This window comes from Odocoileus virginianus, chromosome 15 (assembly GCF_023699985.2).
Source record: "Odocoileus virginianus isolate 20LAN1187 ecotype Illinois chromosome 15, Ovbor_1.2, whole genome shotgun sequence".
Classification (NCBI taxonomy): domain Eukaryota; kingdom Metazoa; phylum Chordata; class Mammalia; order Artiodactyla; family Cervidae; genus Odocoileus; species Odocoileus virginianus.
Window position 1 is genome coordinate 58,530,547 of NC_069688.1, and position 26,349 is coordinate 58,556,895.

Below are 26,349 nucleotides of genomic sequence, written 5' to 3' on the forward strand. Positions count from 1 at the left end.
CCCATCAAAAAAAAGATACTCCAAAGTATCTTCTTTGTCCAAAGACAAAGAAGAAGCTGCAGGGAGATGGTAGGAGGGGCACAATCATGATAAAATCAAATCCCAACCTCACTGGATGGGCAACCCAGAAACTGGAGAAAAATAAGCCAAAGAAGTTCTCCCACTGGAGTGATGGTTCTGAACCCCACGTCAGGCTTCCAACCTGGGGATCCAACAAAGGGACTGGGAATCCCCAGGGAATCTGACCTTGAAGGCCAGTGGGATCTGATTACAAGACTTCCACAGGACTGGGGGAAATGGAAACTCCAGTCTGGAAGGTCACAAACAAAATCTTGTGTGCACCAAGACTCAGAGAAAAGCAGCAGTAATCCACAGGAGACTGAAGCAAAACTACCTGCTAGTGTTGGAGGGTCTCCTGTACAGGCGTGGGTCAACAGAAGCTCCCTACAGGAAGTGGGGAAGAGGCAGCGGCAGTCTTGGAAGGTCCCCCTTGATGTAAACGCTCTTGAAGGTCATCAGTAACCAGACCAAGAGCCCACAGACCCAAGGACTGGGTTGGCTCAGGCCAAAAAACTACCAGGGAGGGGACACAACCCCACCCATCAGCAGGTAATTGAATTAAAGCTGTTCTGAGCAAGGCTCTGCTCACTAGAGCAAGACTAGTTTTTCCCACCAGCAGTCCCTCCCATCAGGAGGCTTACACAAGCCTCTTAGCCTCCTCCATCAGCAGGCAGACAGAAGAAGCAAGAAGAACCACAGTCCCACAGTGATTAAAACAAAACATTAAAGAAAGTTAATCAGCATGAAAAAGCAGGAAGTTGCATCCCAGATGAGGGGACAGGATCAAACTTCAGAAAAACAACCAAATCAAGTGAAGATAGGTAACCTTCCAGAAAAAGAATTCAGGATGACAGTGAATATGATTCAGGATATGGGAAAAAGAACGGAAGACCTACAAGAGCTAAAGAACAAACAGAGATGAATAATATACTAGAAGGAATCCATAGCAGAATAACTGAGGCTGAAGAATAGATAAATGACCTGAAGGACAGAATGGTGGAAACCACTGCCACAGAACAGAATATAGAAAATAGAATGAAAAGAAATGAAGACTGCCTAAGAGACCTCTAAGTGAAGTCGCTCAGTCGTGTCCGACTCTGCGACCCCATGGACTGTAGCCCACCAGACTCCTCCATCCATGGGATTTTTCAGGCAAGACACTGGAGGGGGTTGCCATTTCCTTCTCCAGGAGATCTTCCCGACCCAGGGGTTGAACCCAGGTCTCCCGCATTGCAGGCAGACGCTTTACAGTCTGAGCCCCCAGGGAAGTCCAGGACAACATTAAACACCTCAACATTCACGTTACAGGGGTCCCAGGAGAAGAGAGAGAGAAAGGATCTAAGAAAATATTTGAAGAGCTAATAGCTGAGAACTTCTCTCACATGGGAAAGGAAATAGTCAGCCAAGTCCAGGAAGCACAGAAAGTCCCAGGCAGGATAAAACCCCGGGAGGAACACACCGAGACACACAGTAATCAAACTGACAAAAATTAAAGACAGAGATAAAGTGTTAAAAGCAACAAGGGGGAAAAGACAAATAACCTACAAGGGAACTCCCATTAGGCTATCAGCTGATTTCTTAACTAAACTTGTAAGCCAGAAGAGAGTGGCATGATATATTTAAAGTGATGAAAAGGAAGCAACTACAATCAAGAATACTCTACCAAGCAAGACTCTCCTTCGGGTTTGATGGAGAAATCAAAAACTTTCCAGACAAGCAAAAGTTAAGAGAATTCAGCACCACCAAATCAACTGTACAACAAATGCTAAAGGAACTTGTCTAGGCAGGAAACAAGAGAAGGAAAAGGTCTACCTATAGAAAATAAACCCCAAACAAGAAAATAGTAATAGGATCATATATATATATATATAGATAACTAACTTAAATGTAAATGGATTAAATATACACATTAAATATAAATAATTAAATATAAATAAAAAAGACACAGACTGGCTGAGCAGATGAAAACATGTGCACATATGTACTTCCACTTACCACATCACTCTGCTTGATCCCCCAAACTGTATGTAATTATTTTATATTGTTAGGTTAATCATGTTCCCATTATGGCTTGCAACAGTAATTATCTTTCATTTTTTGTCTGGCTATTGATTGTGAAAACTGATCAACATCTTTTACTACTGTGATTATGTAACCATTAAAACCATAATCACAGAAAACTAGCCAATCTGATCACACGGACCACAGTCGTGTCTAACTCAATGAAACTAAGCCATGCCCTGTGGGGCCACCCAAGACGGTCGGCTCATGGTGGAGAGGTCTGACAGAATGTGGTCCACTGGAGAAGGGAATGGCAAACCACTTCAGTATTCTTGCCTTGAGAACCCCATGAACAGTATGAGAAGGCAAAATGATAGGATACTGAAAGAGGAACTCCCCAGTTGCTGGGAGGGATTGGGGGCAGGAGGAGAAGGGGACGACAGAGGATGAGATGGCTGGATGGCATCACCAACTCGATGGGCATGAGTTTGAGTGAACTCTGGGAGTTGGTGATGGACAGGGAGGCCTGGCGTGCTGCGATTCATGGGGTCGCAAAGAGTCGGACACGACTGAGCGGCTGAACTGAACTGAACCATTACTCACTTAGTACCATTGTATCACGACTGGTCAACAGAAAATAGAAATACATATAACCAAAAGTAGCATTTAATAGAAAAACCTGTAATCATTTTTAAAAATCCAGATGCATATCAGTATTACCTTGGAATTCTTCGAAAAACACAAATGTCCAGAAGTTACTTGTTTTTTTTTTTTTTTTGGCCAGAGTTTCAGATATGTTTCTAATGAGCAGCAATGTTTAAAAACAACTGGACTCTATGAGGATCTTTTACTTTTATCTAGTTTGTTTCAAATTTTCTATTTTACATTCAGTGCTCCCATTTCATTTAGTTTATGTTTTCCAATTTCTCCACCTCCTCTTTTTTTTTCCCAATGTTCTTTCTCAAGCCTTTAACGAGCATAGTGGAAAATCTTTCGTATGCATATGTATATGAATAATATAGAGCTTCCCTGATAGCTCAGTTGGTAAAGAATGCACCTGCAATGCAGGAGACCCTGGTTCAGTTCCTAGGTCGGGAAGATCCCCTGGAGAAGGGAAAGGCTACCCACTCCAGTATTCTGGCCTGGAGAATTCCAAGGATTATATAGTCCATAGGGTTGCAAAGAGTTGGACACAACTGAGTGACTTTCACTTTCACATATAAATAATATGTATAATATATATATTTTTGAAGATTTATGAATTTTTGCCTAACTAAAAAATTTGACATTTTTATTTCACCTGACTGACTAAGTATGAATAGAATGCTAGATTTCTAATTTTAAAAATAGATATGCAACAAGCAACAATGGTTTACTCTATAGCACAGGGAACAAAGTCAATATCTTATTATAACCTATAATGGAAAATAATTTCAAAAATAATATATGTGTATATGTATAACTGAATCATACAAGAAAAGAATCTACTTTTTGAAATTCAGTAATGTTTATCTTTTTGTCAGTTTTTCTAAATGTCCTATGGAAACCAAATAACAAATGAGATACAAAATTTTAACTATAGTTGTGTAGGATATAAGATTAATATAAATATAAAACTATTGTATTTAAATTAATGAAATCATTCAAGACACATCTATTCTTATTTTTTCTGCAATTGATTAAATAGTCTCAGAGAAATATTAATATGTCTCACTATGATTATATACTTTTTCCTTTTCCCTTACATTTCTTCTCATCTTTGCTTTACGTATCTTTGTTTCTCTGTTGTTAGGTGTTTAATGGTTTATGATGTCTATCTCTGTTGTGAATTGTACCTTTTATCATTAAAAATATCATCTTTGTTTAAAAAAACAAAAGATGGAAGAAAGAAAGATATTCTAAGTATTCTAAAATATTTCAAGGAAAACATGAGTATAATTAGAAATACAAAAGTAGAACCAAATAGAACTTCTAACACTAAAAAACATGTGAAATGAAAAATCAAATAAATGGTCTTAGTTGCAGAAGAAAAGATCCATGCTCTTCATTCGCCACAAATATCAAGCATGCAAAATAACAGACAAAGAAGGGATGAAAATTGGGGGGGGTGGGGAAGGCAGAACATCAATAAGCTGTGGAAGTCTCTAGCATGTCAACATATATATAATTGAAGTCCCAGAATAAAGGAGCAGAAAAATCATTTGGCGAAATAAAGACTACAAATGTACTATACTGGGTAAAAACTACAGCCTCTAGAGACCAGATAACCTACTCCTTTATCATTGCTTCTGTTATTACCTAGAAAGGGTCTATGATCCTCTGGATCACAGAAAATTCCAAAAAAACATCTACTTCTGCTTCACTGACTATGCTAAAACCTTTGACTATGTGGATCACGACAAACTGGAAAATTCTGAAAGAGATAGGAATACCAGACCATCTTACCTGTCTCCTGAGAAACCTGTATACGGGGCCAGAAGCAGCAGTTAGAACAGGACATGGAACAATGGATTGGCTTGAAATTGGGAAAGGAGTACATCAAGACCGTATATTGTCACCCTGCTTCTTTAAGCTATATGCTGAGAACATCTTGCAAAATGCTGGGCTGTATACTCACAAGCTGGAATCAAGATTGCTGGGACAAAAAGCAACAACCTCAGATATGCAGATGATATCACTCTAATGGTAGAAAGTGAAGAGGAACTAAAGAGTTTCTTCATGAAGGTGAAACAGGAGAGTGTAAAAGCTGGGTTAAAAACTCAACTCGAAAAAAATGAAGACCATGGCATCTTGGTCCCATCACATCATGACAAATAGATGGGGAAAAATTGCCAACAGTGAAAGATTTTATTTTATTGGGCTTCAAAATCACTGTGGACAGTGACTGCAGCCACACAATTAAAAGATACTTGCTGCTTGGAATAAAAGCTATTAAAAACCTAGACAGCATATTAAAAAGTAGAGACACTACTTTGCCAACAAAGGTCCCTATTGTCAAACCTATGGTTTTTCCAGTAGTCATGTACAAATGTAAGACTTGGACCATAAAGAAGGTGGAGAGCCACAGAGTTGATGTTTTTGAACTGTGGTGTTGGAGAAGACTCTTCAGAGTCTCTTGGACTGCAAGGAGATCAAACCAATCAATCCTAAAGAATATCAACCCTGAATATTCATTGGAAGGACTGATGCTGAAGCTGAAGCTCCAGTACTTTGGTCACCTAATGTGAAGAGCTTACTCATTGGAAAAGACCCTGATGCAGAGAAAGATTGAGAGCAGGAGGAGAAGGGGGTGACAGAGGATGAGACGGTTGGATGGTAACACTGACTCAATGGACATGAGTTTGAGTAAACTCCAGGAGATAGTGAAGGACAGGGAAGCCTGGCATTTTGCAGTTCATGGGGTCGCAAAGTGTCAGACACAATTTAGCGACCAAACAACAACAGACTAGGAGGAGATATTCAAAATGCATACTATTTCTCACAGAGTACTCAGTACAGAGTCTATGAAAAATTTCTACAAATCAATGATAAAAAGGTAGAGCAAAATGGAACAACAGACTGGTTCCAAATACGAAAAGGAGTACATCAAAGCTGTATATTGTCACTCTGCTTATTTAACTTATATGCAGAGTACATAATGAGAAACATTGGGCTGGATGAAGCACGAGCTAGAATCAAGATTGCCAGGAAAAATATCAATAACCTAAGATATGCAGATGACACCACCCTTATGGCAGAAAGTGAAGAGGAAATAAAGAGCCTCTTGATGAAAGTGAAAGAGGAGAGTGAAAAAGTTGGCTTAAAACTCAACATTCAGAAAACTAAGATCATGGCATCTTGTCCCATCACTTCATGGCAAATAGATAGGGAAACAGTAGAAACAGTGGCAGATTTTATTATTTTGGGCTCCAAAATCACTACAGATGGTGACTGCAGCCATGAAATTAAAAGACGCTTACTCCTTGGAAGGAAAGTTATGGCCAACCTGGACAGCATATTAAAAAGCAGAGACATTACTTTGTCAACAAAGGTCCTCTAGTCAAGGCTATGGTTTTTCCAATAGTCATGTACAGACGTGAGAGTTGGACTATAAAAAAAACTGAGCACCGAAGAATTGATGCTTTTGAACTGTGGTGTTGGAGAAGACTCTTGAGAGTCTCTGGGACTGCAAGGAGATCCAACCGGTCCATCCTAAAGGAAATCAGTCCTGGGTGTTCAGGACTGATGCTGAAGCTGAAACTCCAATATTTTGGCCACCTGATATGAAGAACTGACTCATTGGAAAAGACTCCGAAGAGGGGAAAGATTGAAGGCAGGAAGAGAAGGGGACGACAGAGGATGAGATGGTTGGATGGCATCACCGACTCAATGGACATGAGTTTGAGTAAACTCCGGGAGTTGGTGATAGACAGGGAGGCCTGGTGTGCTGTGGTTCATGGGGTCGCGAAGAGTCGGACACGACTGAGCGACTGAACTGAATTGAACTAAAGACTGTCAGGTTACAGCATCTATAACTGACAGAGATTTTGGCAGAAAAAAAACTGGCTCCATCTTTTAAGTAGACTGAGCTAATATAATTTTAATGAAGTCCATAGAATTTTAATTTTAATCCAATGTGATGAGTAAAAATAGATCAAAGTCTATATTACAATGAAAGACAATAATGAGAAAAGAAAGGAGAATCAGATAGAAATCAAGAATAACAAAGATGGGCAGCGGATGAAATAAAACAGACAAGACAGGGAAATACGAAGAATGAGAGAGACCAAGATGAAGAAATAAACAGAGAAACAAAAGGGAAGAGTTGATAGAGAGAGAGAGAGACAGACAGACAGACAGACAGAGGATCAGAGAAATGAGTAAGAGGTATGGAGAGAGGAAATCAGACACAGTGTGGACAATTCTCAAATACACTTGAGAAAGGATATAGTAAGAAGAGATACAAGGATCCTGGGAGAGAGAAGAGGTCAGCCCACACTTCTCTGTCTCCCCGCTCATTCACCCCTCTTAAAAATTTTTTTTTAAAAAAGTAAATTCCCTATCTCAATCATATTCACTTTGCTATAATAGGAATTGAAACATAGGGTTTCAACTTCAATATACAATGGGGAAAAATGGAAGTTGTTAGCACATGTGTAGAATAAAAGTTAATGCCCCTCTAGAATCCTTCTGTCTGTTCCTACATCCTTTCTCAAGCTGATTTGAGAGTTATCCACACTGTACTGAAGAAGAAACTGAATCTAATGAGACAAAGCTTTGAATCAACAGTAGGAAACTGATCAGCTCCATGCCATTCCCCTCAAGCCCCAAAGGACATCCTTCAAGTAACACAAAGATACTTCCTCCTTGTCCTGGTTCAGAATACTCCATCCCCTCTCTGAGAGAACACCTGCAGCCTTCAAGTCCCAGCCACAGCCTGGGCAGGGACAGTGTCTTACTCACCTCTGTCATCTGCGCATGCAGCACAGGGTATGGTACACAAAAGTCATCAGTAAGTGTTAAGTGAATAAGTACACTGGTTCTACACACACTGGCTTTTCCTGTAGTTGTGTATGGATGAGAGTTGGACTGTAAAGAAAGCTGAGTGCCGAAGAATTGATGCCTTTGAACTGTGGTGTTGGAGAAGACTCTTGAGAGTCCCTTGGACTGCAAGGAGATCCCACTAGTCCATCCTAAAGGAGATCAGTCCTGGGTGTTCATTGGAAGGACTGATGCTGAAGCTGAAACTCCAATCCTTTGGCCACCTCATGCAAAGAACTGACTCACTGGAAAAGACCCTGATGCTGGGAAAGATTGAGGGCAGGAGAAGGGGATGACAGAGGATGAGGTGGTTGGATGGCATCACTGACTTGATGGACGTGAGTTTGAGTAAGCTCCAGGAGTTGGTGATGGACAGGGAGGCCTGGCATGGTGCAGTCCATGGGGTCACAAAGAATTGGACACGATTGAGCGACTGAACTGACTGTACAAGGACTGTCATTGCATCATTAATTATCCCAGGGCTTAGCACAGAAACAGCACACAGTAGGGCACCAATTAATCTGTGAAGAATAAATAAACATACCTTTCTGGGCTTTGATTAGTTCTTTCCCAATTGCCAGAGTCACAAAGGCTGTGCCATTCAGAACTATGTCAGTTATTGTCTTCCAAGCATTAGGAGAGAGTCTTTCGGAGGGAGAAATAAAATTCCCTGCTGCGTTGTTTATCACAACCTAATAAGTGAATAAGGCAAGCGACAGGAACTTAGATGAGGAAGAATATTTTTCCTAAAGGGCTTTTATTTCTGAAACTTATCCAAATAATATAGTAAAACTCAAGTTCATAGTCTGTTATGAAACAATACCGTGAGATTTGGTTCAGTTTTACCTTCTGTGAGCCTGAAAATTTCCTATTGTTTACCAAATTTTGGAATTCTAATCCCTGTCTCAAAATGAGGGTAGAGTCTATTATTAAAAATATACATATAGATTAAGCATGTCTAGGATGTGATTATTTATGTCGAGGAATCTCAGTTAAAGTGCCTTTAATTTCTGGTATCATTTCGGCTTAATTTAGCTAATGAAATTCTTGGTTGATGACCTGCTTCTTCAATAACAATAAAAATTCTACTTAGTTCTACAGTAGATATTGATATGTCCAAAAATATATTTAACATAGAAAAGTGCTCTCTTTGAGACTGCTGGAGAAATGGCTTCTTTCCAATATGTGAACCAAACAAAAGCAAAACATCCATGTATATCTCAGGTCTTATAAGGAGAAATCTGCAGCTTTTTTGTAGGTTTCCTTGTTTGTATTATTCTCCTCTATGGACAGAGATAATCCAAAGTTATAAAGAAAAGCAAAGAGCATGAATCATTTAAACTAAATATTGTGCTCTTGGATAGCTACTCTTATTTCAAAATCTCATTAAATAAAATGAAATAAAGTTTGTTCTATATGACTGTAAATGCATTTTTAAAGTATTCCTGAAAGGAAATAGTATAGCAATCTACCTACTCTGTTTCCTAGCAAAAAGAGCTGGTTTTTTGCTAGCAAAGGAAAACAGGGACTTCTTAACACAGAACTTGCTCAGCATCAATATTTTATTTCATTAATACACCTTGGTAGGTGCTATCAACATCAAACACCTCATACAGTCGCCTCATCACCATCAAACTTACATCAGGATGTCCGACGACTTTGATCATTTCTGACACAGCGTTTTGCACCATATCAGGGTCCCTCACATCACACTGAATTGCATGAACCTGCAAAATAACAAAAGGAAAAAAAGAATTCTACATTTTTTCAGACTTCTTAATCCATAAGCATGAGTTACTTACTTAAGCATAATTCCTAAATCTGATTTAAATAACTTTTTAATGTACCTTATTTCCAGTCTGAGAAGATATCTGCTCCGCAGTTGCTTTCAAGACATCAATTTTTCTAGAAATAAACACAAGGTACTTTGTATGAGTTCTGAAATAACTTCATGTTATATTTTTCTTTTTAATTTCATAAATTAAGAAAGAGAATTTACAGCTTAAAGACATGTATTTTGAGGACAATAGAAAAGCTAAATCTATAAACAAGTTAGTTTGAGTGCATTTATTTTCAAGAAGTTAAATTTAAGCAATTTTCATATATCTGACAATAATTGATAGAATTACTTTTAAGCCAGTTAAATTTTAAATTATTTCCTTAATTATATTCTTTTCTATGTGTTTTCTTGCCCAGGCATACTTTAGAAGGAAAATACATTCCTGGAATGATGTAAGCTTAGGTTAAACTATTTTTTAAAAATCTATGTTATATATAAAATCTATGTTACCAGATTTTATACGAAATTGATGGGTTTGGACAACCTATATGTATTTAGAATCTTACACTCTTCAGAAAAAAATACACACAAAAAAGCAATGTAAATCACATAGTATTACAAAGAAAATAATATATTAACACCCTTAAAAACATTGCAACATAAAAAATAAATGTTCTGGCCAATTTTCATTAAAAGAAACATCTGAAAGAAATTCCTTTGGGCCCTTATAAATTACACAGTGACTTATCATTCAGACTATTACTTAGCCTATCTAAAAATTTATAGTATTCCAAACTGAGAGAAGGGATAGTTTTTTGGCCAGTCTCTAAACCTCTAACTTGAATAGCTATAAGATACCAGGACATGCCTAAATAAATTCTTTCCACAAGGCCTCCCCCTTCCTATACTCATCACAATAGATGTTTCAAAATATTTGCCCATCTTATAGGAAATGGAAGCATTCTATCCATTATCCTGATGCAAGGTTAACTATCTACAGAATCAGTAATTATAATCAGTCTCATTAAAAACAAAGGAGCCTCAATAGAGTGCTTTATTACTTTATACACAGAAAAAATTCTGTCACTGAACTTATGAAGTATATTATCAGTTCCATCATCAATCATTACTTCTATCATCACAAATAATAACTGACTTTTCCCAAGGAGATTTAAATAATCTGAAGAATATTTCATAGAGATTAAGATGCAAATCAAACAAATCTGGCAAAAAGTGTTTTCAACACTGTCTCACAGAATTATTCCATCAGTAGACTCTTGCCAGGCAACTCACAGAGACTCACTCACCGGCTGGCTATCACACACTGCGCACCCAGGCTGGACAGATAAGTTGTCATTCCTTTTCCAAGGCCAGTGCCTCCCCCGGTAATAAATGCCACTTTTCCTTGAAAACTATCGGGTGGTAGCATCACTTTTGGAAAAGGTGGAAAGAATTTAGACTGCACAGCTTCATTGTTTTGATATAATGTTTTTGTTCCATAACTGAAAAACTAATAGAAAAAAAATGAACTGAAATATGCATACTTGTATTCCTACAAAAGATATGAGTTTTTAAATTTATTCTTTAATATTAGTCAAATTCTTGGATTAACACAAACACTGTAAACATACTGGTACTGTATTTAATCAATTTTTATACTTTTTCTGTTGGAATGTTAAGTAACATAGAATGCTTTAAAGCATGGGCTTTGGAGTTAGTCTACACAGGAGAGAACTTTCTCCCTAATCATACAACCTTCAGCAAGTTATTTAATCTCTATTTGCCTCAATTTCTTCTATAATTGGAAACAATGACAGAACCTTCCTCACAGGTCATTATAAGGATTTCATGAGACAATATAAACAATAAACTTAGGAAACTGTATAGCACATACAAAACATCTTATATATGCTGGCACTGTTAGTTTAAGTGTTTAGTTTCAAGTTAACTTAAAAAGAGCTTAAAGCATGATTGTCTTTTAACAAGAACAACTTGGAAAAAAAATCACATTCCATCTTTTGAATCATTTAAGAACATTATAAAAGTCCTTTATAAGGTTTATCAAATCAAATGCCTCTTCTCATGTTGTCTTTGAATAATAAATTTAGAACGGGAAAAAAATACTTGTAATAATTAAAATGGGGGAAAATATAAAACCATTTTTGACTAAAAAAGTATTTGCACTGCTCTATCTTATATTTTACAGCTTACCCTCATATTGATTATCGAAAACACTGCTATTCTCTCATTTTTAATTATGAAAACAAACTTTTAAGTGTTAAACAAAGTAACAGATAAAGAGCCAATAATAGTCATTAAATGTTTACCATGTATCAGGATTAGAAACTAATTGTCACCACCCCACGAAATAGGTATTATTTTTACCCCCGTTGTACAGGAGGGGCCCAGAGAAGTTAAATATGTTGCCCAAGTTGCAGAACCAAGATTATAAAACCTTGCATGTTGTCTCTCTATATTCATTGAGATCCTACTGAGTTTAATGATCACACTATTTGGGTACCTGATATTCCCCATCAGGTCATGGTTGTAAGATTAAAACTTTAGAATATATAATTTCCCACTAGAGCATTCTTATACATTAAATGCGCTGTCATTATTTGTCGTGAGATATCTTGAAATTTACTGTAAAGAAATAGAAATGTAGTCAATAACTTAGGATAAGGCTATTCACAAGTAGAAAATGCTTATAATATGATGAGGGGAAAAAAGAGAAACACACAGGATGTCCTGAACTATAAATAAAAATATATGCTTAGAAAAATGACTAGAAGGAAATAACAACAGTAAGTAGTGGATTCAATATTTGCCAAGTGTCAGGTCTACTTAGGACTTTCTACAACCCTATAAGGTAAACTGTACTGTTACAAGAGTGGAGACCAGAGATCTCTTCAAGAAAATTGCAGATATCAAAGGTACATTTCATGCATGCATGAGTACAACAAACGACAGAAACAGCAAGGACCTAACAGAAGCAGAAGAGATTGCAAAGTGGAAAGAATACAGAAAAAAGAATTATACTAAAAAGGTCTTAATGACCCAGATAACCATGATGGTGTGGTCATTCATCTAGAGTCATACGTCCTAGAATGTGAAGTCAAATTGGCCTTAGGAAGCATTACTATGAACAAAGCTAGTGGAGGTACTGGAATTCCAGCTAAGCTATTTCAAATCCTAAAAGACGATGTGGTTAAAGTGTTGCATTCAATATGTCAGTTAACTTGGAAAACTCAGCAGTAGCCACACAGCTGGAAAAGATCAGTTCGAAAGGGCAATGCCAAAGAATGTTCAAACTATTGTACAATTTCACTCATTTCACATGTTAGTAAGGTTAAGGTCAAAATCCTTCAAGCTAGGCTTCAGCAGTACGTGAACCAAGAACTTCCAGATGTACAAGCTGGTTTAGAAAGGCAGAGGAACCAGAGATCAAATTGACAATATTTGTTGGATTATGGAGAAAGCAAGGGAATTCCAGAAAAACATCTACTTCTGCTTCCTTGACTCTGCCAAAGGACAGACTGGATCACAACAAACTGTAGAAAATTCTTAAAGGGATGGGAGTACCAACTACCTTACCTGACCCCTGAGAAAACTGTATGTGGGTCAAGAAGCTACAGTTAGAACTGGGCATGAAACAGCTGACTGGTTCAAAATGGAGAAAGGAGTATGACAATGCTGTCTATTGTCACTCTACTTATTTAAATCTATGCAGAGAACATCATGAGAAATGCCAGGCTAGATGAATCACAAGCTGGAATCAAGATCTCCAGGAGAAATTACAACAACCTGAGATATGCAGACCCTAACACTCTAAAAAGAAGAACTAACAGCCTCTTGATAAGGGTGAAAGAGGAGAGTGAAAAAGCTGGCTTGAAACTCAACATTCAAAAGACTAAGATCATGGCATCCAGTCCCATCACTTCATGGCAAATACAAGGAGAAAAAGTGGATGCAATGACAGATTTTATTTTCTTGGGCTCCAAAATCACCAGGGATAGTGACTGCAGCCATGAAATTAAAAGACACTTGCTCCTTGAAATGGAAGTTATGCCAAACCTAGACAGTGTGTTAAAAAGCAGAGACATTGCTTTGCTGACAAAGGTTCATATAGTCAAAGTTATGGTTTTTCCAGTAGTCATGTATGAATGTGACAGCTGGACCATAAAAAAAGCTGAGAGTCAAAGAACTGATGCTTTTGAATTGTGGTGCTAGAGAAGGCTCTTGAGAACCCCTTGGACTGCAAGGAGATCAAACTAGTCAATGCTAAAGGAAATCAACCATGAATATTCATTGGAAGGACTGATGCTTAAGCTGAAGCTCCAATACTTTGGCCACCTGATGTAAAGAGATTGGAAAAGACCTTGATCCTGGGAAAGACTGAAGGCAAAAGGAGATGTGGGCAACTGAGGATAAGATGGTTAGATACCATCACCAACTCAATGGCCATGAATTTGAGCAAATTCCAGGAGATAGTTGAGGACAGAGGAGCTTGGTATGCTGCAGTCCATGGGGTCACAAAGAGTTGGAGACAACTTAGGGGCCAAAAACAACAACAACACTGTTACTCCAATTTTATAGATGAGAAAACTGAAGCACACAGGTAGGTCAAGTAACTAACTTTCAGAGGCAAATAATGAAAGTAGCAAAGATTCAAATCTAAGATGTATCTGACTTCATTCATTACCTTTTACAGTCATTATGTTTGACTAGGTGATGGGCTAATAGAAGATTATTTGTTCTTTTTGTTAGGTTGGTTGATTTTGAGTAATTTCAAATTTTATTCAATAAATATTAATATGATTTGATTTTTAAACCAGGGGGAAAAAGTTACTGAAGGATAAAATGTGAAAATGTGTATAAATGATAAAGAAAAATTTGCAGATCTGGTAATCTTCCAAGCTGGTCATTATATTTCCTTTAGTTTCATGTTGACAAAGCCTTGAAGGATTTCTTATCTCTCCTTGTTATTCTCTGGAACTCTGCATTCACTTGGATATATATTTCCCTTTCTCCTTTGCCTCTTGCTTCTCTTTTTTCTCAGCTATTTGTTAAGGCCTCCTCAGACAACCACATTGCCTACTTGCATTTCTTTTTCTTGGGGACTGTTTTGGTCATCACCTCCTGTACCATGTTACAAACTTCCGTCCATAGTTCTTCAGTCATTCTGTCTACCAGATCTAGTCCCCTGAACCTATTCATCACCTCCACTGTATAATCATAAGCAATTTGAATGCACTAATGGCTTTCCCTACTTTCTTCAAATTGAGTCTGAATTTTACAATAAGGAGCTGACGATCTGAGCCACAGTCAGCTCCAGGTCTTGTTTTTGCTGACTGTATAGGGCTTCTCCATCTTCAGATACAAAGAATATAATCAATCTGATTTCGATATTGACCATCTGGTGATGTCTATGTGAAGAGTCGTTTCTTGTGTCATTGGAAAAGGGTGTTTACTATGACAAGTGTGTTTTCTTGGTAAAATTCTGTTGCCTTTGCCCTGCTTCATTTTGCACTCCAAGATCAACCTTGCCTGTTATTCCAGGTATCTCTTTACCTTCTACTTTTGTATCCCAGTCCCCTATGATGAAAAGAACATCTTTTTTTTGGGGGGGGGGTGTTAGTTCTAGGAGATCTTGTAGGTCTTCACAGAACCATTCAACTTCAGCTTCTTCAGCATTAGTGGTTGGGGCATAGACTTGGATCATTGTGATGTTGAATGGTTTGCCTTGGAAACAAACTGAGATCATTCTGTCATTTTGAGATGGCATCCAAGTACTGCATTTTGAACTCTTTTGTTGACTGTGATGGCTACTCCATTTCTTCTAAGATTCTTGCCCACAGTAGTAGATATAATGGTCACCTGAATTAATTTCTCCCATTCCTGTCCATTTTGTTCACTGATTCCTAAAATAATGATGTTCACTCTTGCCATCTCCTATTTGACCACATCCAATTTACCTTGATTAGCATGCAGCAATGGCACCCCACTCCAGTGCTCTTGCCTGGAAAATCCCATGGATAGAGGAGCCTGGTGGGCTGCAGTCCATGGGGTCGCTAAGTCGGACATGACTGAGCAACTTCACTTTCACTTTTCGCTTTCATGCATTGGAGAAGGAAATGGCAACCCACTCCAGTGTTCTTGCCTGGAGGGTCCCAGGGACAGAGGAGCCTGGTGGGCTGCTGTCTATGGGGTCGCACAGAGTCAGACACGACTGAAGTGACTTAGCAGCAGCATGCGTGCACACAAAAAGTGGAGTAAGGTAACACCTGAGTCTGAGTTGACTCAACACTGCCCACAACAGGTCCAGAGACCTTCCCACAAATATTGGATGATTCTGAGCAGGGAGATTGACTGAAGAAAACTGTGTGGAGAGGAAAACGGAGGAATCACAAGGATATTCTTCATACTGCCATTCTCTATATATTTTTTCTTTTTTCTCATATGTTTTTATGTTGTCCTTTCTTTACTATTCAATTAACTTTCACTTTTAAACCTACTTTCTCCAGTTTTAAAACATCTTATTTTTTAAAAAATTCATTTCATTTTCCCGTTTTTAGGGTACTACGTAGTTATACTGCATTTCCCCCCACACTCTCATTTCTGCTAGTCAAGTTTTACTGTACATTTTCACTTAGGAGCTTGTTTATTGGCTTGATTGCTCTCCTCTTTTTTACTCCTGTTTTTATCCTTTTTTCTGTTTTCTCTCTTCTTTCTTAGTGTGTGAGTTTCTCTGGGTCTTATTGGCTACTGAGTGTTGCTCTCACCATTAGTCCTGGGGTTTTATCTTTTGTGCTGCAGGGCCTATGAAGTCTTGCTGCTACAGTGAGGGGTCAAGCCTGAGCCCCCAAGGTGGGAGACCTGAGTCTAGGACTTGGAACCACCAGAGAACTCCCAACTTCATGGAACATGAAGCGATGAGAGCTCTCCCAAAGGCCTCCCATCTCAACACTAAGACCAAGCCCACCCCAAAGCCAGCAAGCTCCAAATGTCTCATGCCAGTACTTGAGCAAAACAGGAACACAACTTTTCTCATTAGCAGAAAGACTGCTGAAAGCCTCACCAAGGCACAGACACCCAAAAAACATGACTGGAAATGGCACTACCCTTCAGAGAGACAAGGCCCGGCTCCATGCACCAGAATACACCACACATTCCCCCAACCAAGAGACTTTCACAAGGCACTGGTCCAACTCCATCCATGAGGGGCAGACTCCACAACTGAGATGAACTATGACCTACCACCAGGCAGAAAGGGGACTCAAAACCCAGTAAGTTAAATAAAATCACAACATGCAGCAAATTAAAAAAAAACAAAAACAGAAAAACAAGGCTAAACAAATGAGGAGGAAATAAACAACTTACCTGAAAAAGAATTCAGAGTAATGAAAGTAAAGACAATCCAAAGTCTTGGAAGTAAAATGAAGGCACAGATAAGTAGACTGGAGGCATGGATCAAGAAGATACAAGAAAAAGTTAACGAGGACCTAGAAGAATTAAAGAATAGACAATCAGCAATGAACACAATAATTGAGATTAAAAATACACTAGCAGGAACCAACAGCAGAATAACTGAGGCAGAAGAACAGACAAGTGAACCAGAAAGTAGAATGGCAAAAATAAGTGAAGCAAAGCAGAATAAAGGGAAAAGAATAAAAAGAAATGAGGAAGTCTCAGAGATATCTGGGACAACATTAAGTGGACAAACATTCGAATTACAGGGGTCCCAGAAGAAGAAAGAAAAGAAATAGCATGAAAAAATACCTGAGATTAGAGTTGAAAACTTCCCTAACATTGGAAAGGAACTAGCCTGCCAAAACCAGGAAGCCCAGAGAATCCATACAGGTTAAACCCAAGGAGAGAAACCCAAGACACATATTAATCGAACTAACGAAAATTGAATACAAAGAACAAGTATTAAAAGCAGCAAGGGAGAAGCAACAAATAACTTACCAGGTGATCCCCCTAAGGCTAACAGTTGATTTTTCAACAGAAACTCTGCAGGCTAGAAGGGAATGAGAGGCTATACTTAAAGTGACAAAAGGAAAGAAAACCTACAACCAAGATTACTCTTTTTAGCAAGGACCTCATTCAGATTTGAAGGATAAATCAAAAGCTTTACAGTCAAGCCAAAGTTAACAAAATTCAGCACCACCAAACCAACGTTACAACAAATGCTCAAGGAACTTTTCTAGACAGGAAATACAAGAGAAAGAAAAGGTCTACAAAACCAAACAATACAATACAGTAAATGGTAATAGGATCATGTGTGTGCATACTCAGTCATTCAGTCATGTCTGTCTCTTTGCATCCCTGTGGACTGTAGCCCACCAGGCTTCTCCATCCATGGGATTCTCCAGGCAAGAACACTGGAGTGGGTCCCCACGCCCTCCTCCAGGGGATCCTCCTGACCCAGGGACCAAACACATGTCTCCTGCATCTCTCGCACTGCAGGCAGATTCTTTACTGCTCATTCACCAGGGGAGCACAGACACAACAATAATTATCTTCAATGTAAATGGCCTAAATGCTCCAACCAAAAGACACAGAATGGATACAAAACCAAGACCCCTATATGTGCTATCTACAAGAGATCCACTTTAGACCTAAGCACAAATATAGACTGAAAGCGAAAGGCTAGAAAAAGATATTCCATGCAAACAGAAATCAAAAGCAAGCAGGTACAGTAACACTCATATCAGATAAAATTGATTCATGTTGATGTATGGCAGAGACCAACACAATACAGTGGAGCAATTATCCACCAATTAAAAATAAATAATTCTTTAAATGTCAATTTGGTGAAGACCAAACAATCTTATTTTTCAAGCAACTTTGCAAAGTGCACACTTTTGCATTTCTAAAGGAATTCATATAGCCCATGAACAGAGTAAGTCTGCAATAACTACTTTGGAATTTATTTTATGCGGTTGCTAGAAGGCGTAAGTCTGTGACATGCATGCATCCTTTTCAGTGCCCAGATGCTACTGTCACTTCAGCATAATTGCATGGTTCACAGTGTCTGGAAACGTAAGGAGCAGACAGGACATTATTTCCTGCAGAATAAAAAGATCATCCCACCTGCTAATGCCAATAGCGTCAGTATACTACAAACTTTAACAAAATTGAAGAGCCCAGATTCTACCCATTCCATTGCTTGCCACAGGCTTTATTAAACTCAAACTCCACACCTGTGTGGTTTGCTCAAGCACCTCTACCTGCTCCTTCACTTAAACCAGGCACCGTACAGAGGCCTCTGATATTCTAAGCTTCTGCAGAACACAGATCTCATTGCCACAGCAACGTGAAAGTAAGGCTAAGCAAATATAAAAGAGAGTTAGCTGACTCCAAGCTTCAGTGGCTAGGCTGAATTATGTGGTTGTTACCAGTAACAAAACAAAATTACATTTTTGAGTGATGATACATCTCATAACAGTGAACATCAGTCCTTGAAAAAGTAGCTGCTCTGTGTTACAGGGTGTACTTGCTAATTTTTATTACAGTTCTTCAGTTCAGTTCAATTCAGTTCAGTCATGTCCGACTCTTTGCAGTTCTTACCTGTATGCAATTAGATGTAGGCGAAATACTATATAATCAAGGAAGATGAAGTCAAAGAGATAAATTAATAGGCAATTTGAAATTTTCAAGTGGAGTTTTCACTCCTGCTTGCCTCTCATTCAAGTCATCTCCTGTTGGTCCCTATCACATTAGCCAAAACTAATATGACTAACTTTTTTGAACCAAGAAATAGAAACCCTGCACTTGAAAGGGATTTGTTTTCATTTGGGAATTTGCTTCTATGAAAAAGTACTAGAGACAAATATGATATTATAATTAGGTATACTGTTAACTAATTTTATTTTTAGCAAGTTTTTACTGAGCATATGCTATACCCAAGACACTCTTCCAACCAATGGCAATATAGCGGTGAGCAAAACAGATACGATATTCCACCCACAGAGAGATTATCTTTGGGATGAGGGCAGATAAATTAAGTGAAATATGTAGTATAGTAAGAGCTAATGTGTTGCTGTGGGGAAAAATAAGGCATAGAATATGGGTAGAGTGTTGCTATTTTATTTATTTATTTTTTTCATTTATTTCTATTAGTTGGAGGCCAAGTGTTGCTATTTTAAATAGAGTGGTCAGCAAAGGTCTCACTGAGGTGACATTGAACAAAGACCCAGAGGGAGTGTGGGGCTGAGTCATGCGGTTCTTTCAGGCAGAGGAAAAGCTAAGAGCAAACCCCTGAGAAGGAAGCCTACGGAGCACACGAAGAGTCAGAGGGCCAGCATGGCTGAAGTAGACGGAGGAAGGAGACAGGAGAGAGGCGAAGTCAGTGAGGACGGGATCCCAAAGGCTCAGTCAGCCACGACATGGGCTGACGTTCTTACTCAAGTTGAGTGGGAAACTCTCCAAAGTTTTGAGCACAGGGCTGTCATGACCTGCCTTAGGTTTGTAGAGATTTGTTCTGGTTAATAAATTGAGAAGAAAATGTAGGAGGCAAAATTGAAAGCAGGGAGAGTAGGTAAAATGTTTTGTCCCAGGCCAGGCAAGAAATGATGACCTCGACTGAACGCCACCATAGAAGGAGTGGGAAGTTAGCAAATAAAATTACTTGCAGGTGAGAAGGTCCCAGAAAAAGAAGATGCAGTGAATTACTATTTCCTCTTGGCTCAAAGTCCAACCTCGGCACACCTTGACCTATATCACTAAAAGAAGACTTCAAAGTCCAACCTCGGCACACCTTGACCTATATCACTAAAAGAAGACTTCAAAGTCCAACCTCAGCACACCTTGACCTATATCACTAAAAGAAGACTTCAAAGTCCAACCTCGGCACACCTTGACCTATATCACTAAAAGAAGACTTCAAAGTCCAACCTCGGCACACCTTGACCTATATCACTAAAAGAAGACAAAGAAGTCTCTCTCTTTAATCAAGGCTATTTGGTGGACGGAAAGTTTTCCACTTCTCTCACCTTCATCTCAGTATCTCAAGCTACTTTTTGCATTGCCTTTGTGTTTTAGAAAGACCAAGATTTAACGGTGAACTAGAAGGAAATGTAGATGAGTGAGACAAAAGTCATTAGTCTGGGTGAGAAATAATGAGGTCAGCAGAAATCAAGGCAAGACAATACTTTCCACACATGTTTAACACGTTGGTTAGCCTGAACTCAGAAGCCATCCAACTGGAAATGGTAAGCAAGAAGGGGAGAGCTGAAGATGACAGAGGTTAAATAGTGTAAACAACTGTAACTGACTCAGTTGATCTGAGAAGACTCGAGTTGGAGAACTGAAAATAACCAGTTCTGTATCAGAAATGTTTTACTTGGAATGCCTGTGGAATATTCAGGTGGAGATATCTAATCTGGAGTTAAAAATATAATTTTAAAGCATAAGCAGAATAAATCAGGGCTACAGGTGAATGGCAACATCATTTCACAAATTGTGAAAGCCTACAGTTCTATCACAGCTTTCGATGCAAGATAGCATAGGAATTTTCCCCATTCTGGAAGGGATCAAAGTAGAGTTGCCCTCTTACTCTTAACTTACTTAACTTACCCAGGCACCTCTAACGTTAAAGTACATTATCATTTTAGGAAGAGAATATAGGACAGTTAAGTTTGCCGCTTATTTTCCACCTGGAATCTTCTTTACAAACTAAGGGCTGGGTTTCCCTGGTGGCTCGGTGGTTAAGAGTCTGCCTGCCAATGCAGGAGACACAGGTTCGATCCCTGGCCCAGGAAGATCCCAGGAAGCAGCTGAACCCATGCGCCAAGACTATTGAGCCTGTGGTCTGGAGCCGGGGAGCCACGACTCCTGAGCCCATGTGCCGCAGCTATTGACTCCCATGCACCCTAGAACCGGCACTCTGTAACGAGAGAAGCCACTGCAATGGGAAGCCCGAGCTCCTCAATGAGGAGTAGCCCCCGCTCTCTGCAACTCGAGGGAGCCTGCATTCACCAATGAAGGTCCAGTGCAGCCATAAACAAATAAACAAAACTAAAAGAAAAACAAAAACTAAGGGTTGCCAAGGATTCATGAAATGCCTTCTAATATGGGCACCTAATATGTTCCATCCCTCTCCAAACTGCACGTATTCTACCTCTCTAGTCAGTATCTTTCCTCTCTGCCTCCTGACTGACTTGAAAGACTTCTATCTTCCACCATGCACAAATACTAAGGGTCTGTGCTACATCGTCTCTTGTGCGGTCTCTGTCCTCCAGCCCCCTTAACCCCAGCACATCGGCGACACTGCTCTCCAGGGTACTGCAGACCGGCCTGTAGCACTTCTCTCTTGGACCTCCTTCAGGGATTCCCTGCATAAAGTTCAGATTCTTTAGCTTCACCCAGCACAGCAAGTCATCATGACCTGGCTCTTGTCCATCTGTCCAGCCTTATCGCCCTTTGCTTTCCCCTCCTTAAAATCTATACTCAGATGAACAAAATATTGAGGGTTCCCCAAATACCAACTGTGTCCACCTCCCTATCTTTATACAAATGGATCTCCACCAACACTCAACATGCATCATTCAAAGGCTAAGGCCTTCGCTAACACTCCTGACAGACTTATCATTCTCCCCACCACATCTGCAACTTAATCAAATCACCTGTTTACCAGTTTAGAAGTCCTGGAGGCCATCCTTATGGCAGAAAGTGAAGAAGGACCACAGAGCCTCTTGATGAAAGTGAAAGAGGAGAGTGAAAAAGTTGGCTTAAAGCTCAACATTCAGAAAACTAAGATCATGGCATCTGGTCCCATCACTTCATGGCAAATAGATGGGGAAACAGTGGAAACAGTGGCAGACTTTATTTTTTTGGGCTCCAAAATCACTGCAGATAGTGATTGCAGCCATGAAATTAAAAGACGCTTTTCCTTGGAAGGAAAGTTATAACCAACCTAGACAGCATACTAAAAAGCAGAGACATTACTTTGCCAACAAAGGCCCGTCTAGTCGAGGCTATGGTTTTTCCAGTGGTCACATATGGATATGAGAGTTGGACTATAAAGAAAGCTGAGCACTGAAGAATTGATGCTTTTGAACTGTGGTGTTGGAGAAGACTCTTGAGAGTCCCTTGGACTGCAAGGAGATCCAACCAGTCCGTCCTAAAGGAGATCAGTCCTGGGTGTTCATTGGAAGGACTGATGTTGAAGCTGAAACTCCAATACTTGGGCCACCCGATGCGAAGAACTGACTCATTTGAAAAGACCCTGATGGGAGGGATTGGGGGCAGGAGGAGAAGGGGACGACAGAGGATAAGATGGTTGGATGGCATCACTGACTCAATGGATGTGGGTTTGGGTGAACTCTGGGAGTTGGTGATGGACAGGGAGGACTGGCATGCTGCGGTTCATGGGGTCACAAAGAGTCAGACACGACTGAGCGACTGAAATGAACTGAGAGGCCATTTAACATTTTCAAGACACATCATTTACCCCTCTCTTCTCTCTGGCTCCCTCTTGTAAATTCTCTCAGAGAGGAACATTTTCCTTACCTCAGGGGCCAATGATAGAAATCTGGACTTCATCTCACACCATGCACCCAATCCACTGAGTTCATTTTAGTCCTAAATAGCTACAAAAACTGCCCTTAGCTCAGACCCCTGTCACTTTTACTTACACTCTAGGATCCCCATCTCAAGTCCCACCTGATGACATTACTTTCCTGCTCCCACCTATGATGGTGCCATTCACCTCTTCAGCCTGGCCCAGTCTTCCTTTCTCACCTCCTACCATGAACCAAGCAACAGGGACTCTCAATTTACCACTTGAATATCACCAGACTTCAAGCCTCTCACATACTGCCATTCCCCAGTTGAGGCCACCACAGTCTCTTATCCGGAGAGAGGCTTGCCCAAGTGGCCTCTGTTCTCACGCTGCTCTCAGGCCTTCAGGACAAACTTCTGTCTCCTTCCTGGGGCTCACAGCCCTCCCCAGCCTGTATCTCACAACCCGCTCCCTTACCTGGGACCTATAACTCTAGTCTGGGCCTCCACAAAGGCCACTCTGCTGCCTAGAACTTTCTTACTCTTACACCTCCCCCCTGGCTAACTTCCACAAATCCTTCAGGTCCTAGTTTAAATGTAAAACCCCAAAATGATACTCCTTAAAACTGCACCCTTCTCCCACTGTGAGTGGGAGTGTCTTCTTCCCCAGTCCCGATGCTTCACTTCCCTCCAGGAGGGATGTCTTAGTTTAACTCCAGGCTTCTTTTGCCCCTTAGTCATCCAGTCCCCCTACAAATGGTTTACCTGACCAGAAAATTTGGAGAGAATAATTGGGCATGAGTAGTTCTTCTTAAACCTTCTACCTCTTGAAACCAGAATTGAGAGACATGTTCAGAATTGAAAGAGATACCCCAATGTTCATCGCAGCACTGTTTACAATAGCCAGGACATGGAAGCAACCTAGATGTCCATTGGCAGACCGATGGATAAGAAAGCTGTGGTACATATACACCATGGAATATTACTCCGCTATTAAAAGGAATGCACTTGAATCAGTTCTAATGAGGTGGATGACACTGGAGCCTATTATACAGGGTGAAGTAAGTCAGAAACAAAAACACCAATACAACATAGTAATGCATATATATGGAATTTAGAAAGATGGTGATGATGACTCTAAATGCGAGACAGCAGAAGAGACACAGATGTAAAGAACAGACTTTTGGACTCTGTGGGAGAAGGCAAGGGTGGGATGATTTGAGAGAATAGCATTGAAACATGTATATTATATGTGAAATAGATCGCGAGTCCAGGTCTGATGCATGAGACAGGGTGCCTGGGGCTGGTGCCCTGCGATGACCCAGAGGGACGGGAGGGGGAGGGAGGTGGGAGGGGGATCAGGATGGGGAACACATGTAAATCCATGGCTGATTCATGTCAATGTATGGCAAAACCACTACAATATTGTAAAGTAATTAGTCTCCAACTAAAATAAATTAATGAATTTTTAAAAAAACAAAAGCCTTCTCCCTCTTGGGAGCTAGCCGCCCTCAGAGAGCAAATGTTCCTCCTAAGGTGATTGTTGTTCACTTGCTAAGTCCTACAACCTCATGGACTGTAGCAAACCAGGCTCCTCTGTCCTCCACCATCTCCCAGAGTTTGCTCAGATTCATGTCCATTGAGTCAGTGATACCACCTAATCATCTCATCCTCTGCCATCCGCTCCTTCTTTTGCCTTCAACCTTTCCCAGCATCAGGGTCTTTTCCAATGAGTATCTCTTCATATCAGGCAGCCAAAGTATTGGAGCTTCAGCATCAGTCCTTCCAATGAATGTTCAGGGCTGATTTCCTTTAGGATGGATGGGTTTGATCTCCTCATAGTCCAAGGGACTCTCAAGAATATTCTCCAGCACAATTTGAAAGCATCAATTCTTTGGTGCTCAGCCTTTTTTATGATCCAAATCTCACATCAGTACATGACTACTGGAAATAACCATAGCTTTGGCTCCACAGACTTCTGTCAGTAAAGTGACGTCTCTGCTTTGTAATACACCGTCTACGTCTGTCACAGCTTTCCTTCCAAGGAGCAAGCATCTTTTAATTTCATGGCTACAGTCACTGTCCCCAGTAATTTTGGAGCACAAGAAAATAAATTCTGTCACTGCTTCCACATTTCCCCCTTCTATGTGCCATATTATATCATAATGTTACTAGACTGTCAGGCTTCATGAGCAAAAATCAGTTCTTTCTCCTGTTTGGATGGCTTAGTATAGTGCCTAATATATAGCAAATGTTCAATCTGCCACATAAATAAGTGAAGCCCACCATGTCTTGGGTGGGCTCAGCAACCTGTTGAGCCTCATCTCCATGCACTTCTCTCTGACTCCAAAACTTCACAAACTCCACAATGCCAAACCACTTGGATTTTTAAAAATAGGCCATGCTCCTTCACTTCTTGAAACATGCTAGATATTATATTAATATCTAGATTGTCTTTGGGGCCCCATATAATTCTATTCCAAAAGTGAGCTCCGAGCCACCTGCTTCACGAAGCCCTTCCTGTCTCCTTTAGGAACACACTGTTTTGTTCACACGTGCATTTTAATAACACATCTGCATTTTCAAAGTCTACTGATGTCTCATGATAACCCACTGAAATATAATATTTCAGACAGATTCTGAATGAGGACCTAGTAAGAAATATGCCTTACACACAACACAATACATGTATCCCGTCGTGTAACAGATGTTAGTTATTTACGCTGTGCTATATGGCAACCCACTCCACTATTGTTGCCTGGGCAATTCCATGGACACAGGAGCCTGGCAGGACAGAGTCAGACATGACTAAGCTACTATCACTTCACTGGGCACTATTCTAGGCCTGGGGATACAGCGGTGAACAAATCAGATGAAAATATTTACCTCCAAGAAGCCTATATTCTGAAATTTTGAGTTGGGTAAAGAAAGATTTCTTAGGCTTTCTGGATAGAAAAAAATAAAATAAAGAAAACTCGAAACATAAACAAGGGGAAAAAAATCCAGCTGGCTTTATACTTCTCCCTGACAATATTCAGCATCAGAAGAAAATGAAACAATGTTGATTAAATTCAATGTGAAAAACAAATGTGATATAGCCAAGCAAAAATACGCCTAGTCAGCCATCTCTTTGCCACTACAAACAGATGCCTGGGATGAAGTTGGCCAAACATTAACCCTGGTTATTTCTGACTGGCCAGCTTGCAGACATGTATTATTTTGTTTGTTTTAATTTAACTATTACTTGAATTTAAATATTACATGAATTCATACTGGCCTGGTATCATTTTTATAAAAATACTAATTACTCTTGATTTTTTTAAAAAAAGTGAAAGTCCCTCAGTTGTGTCCGACTCTGTGTGACCCCATGGACTATAATGGAATTCTCCAGGCCAGAATACTGGAGTGGGTAGCCAGTCCCTTCTCCAGGGGATCTTCCCAAATCAGGGATCAAACCCAGGCCTGCTCACATTGCAGGGGAT

General features: G+C 39.8%; 1 protein-coding gene across 1 annotated transcript in view; it reads right to left on the bottom strand.

Annotated features, from left to right (window-relative positions):
• DECR1 (2,4-dienoyl-CoA reductase 1) overlaps positions 1-26,349 on the bottom strand; it is a 40,141-nt gene that overhangs the window by 11,696 nt on the left and 2,096 nt on the right. Inside the window, exons 2-5 of the mRNA XM_020870019.2 lie at positions 10,669-10,871; positions 9,429-9,486; positions 9,222-9,308; positions 8,126-8,273 (exon numbers count right to left, since the gene is read on the bottom strand). Of these exons, the coding sequence (XP_020725678.2) occupies positions 8,126-8,273; positions 9,222-9,308; positions 9,429-9,486; positions 10,669-10,871 (496 nt within the window). The remainder of the gene's footprint in view (positions 1-8,125; positions 8,274-9,221; positions 9,309-9,428; positions 9,487-10,668; positions 10,872-26,349) is intronic.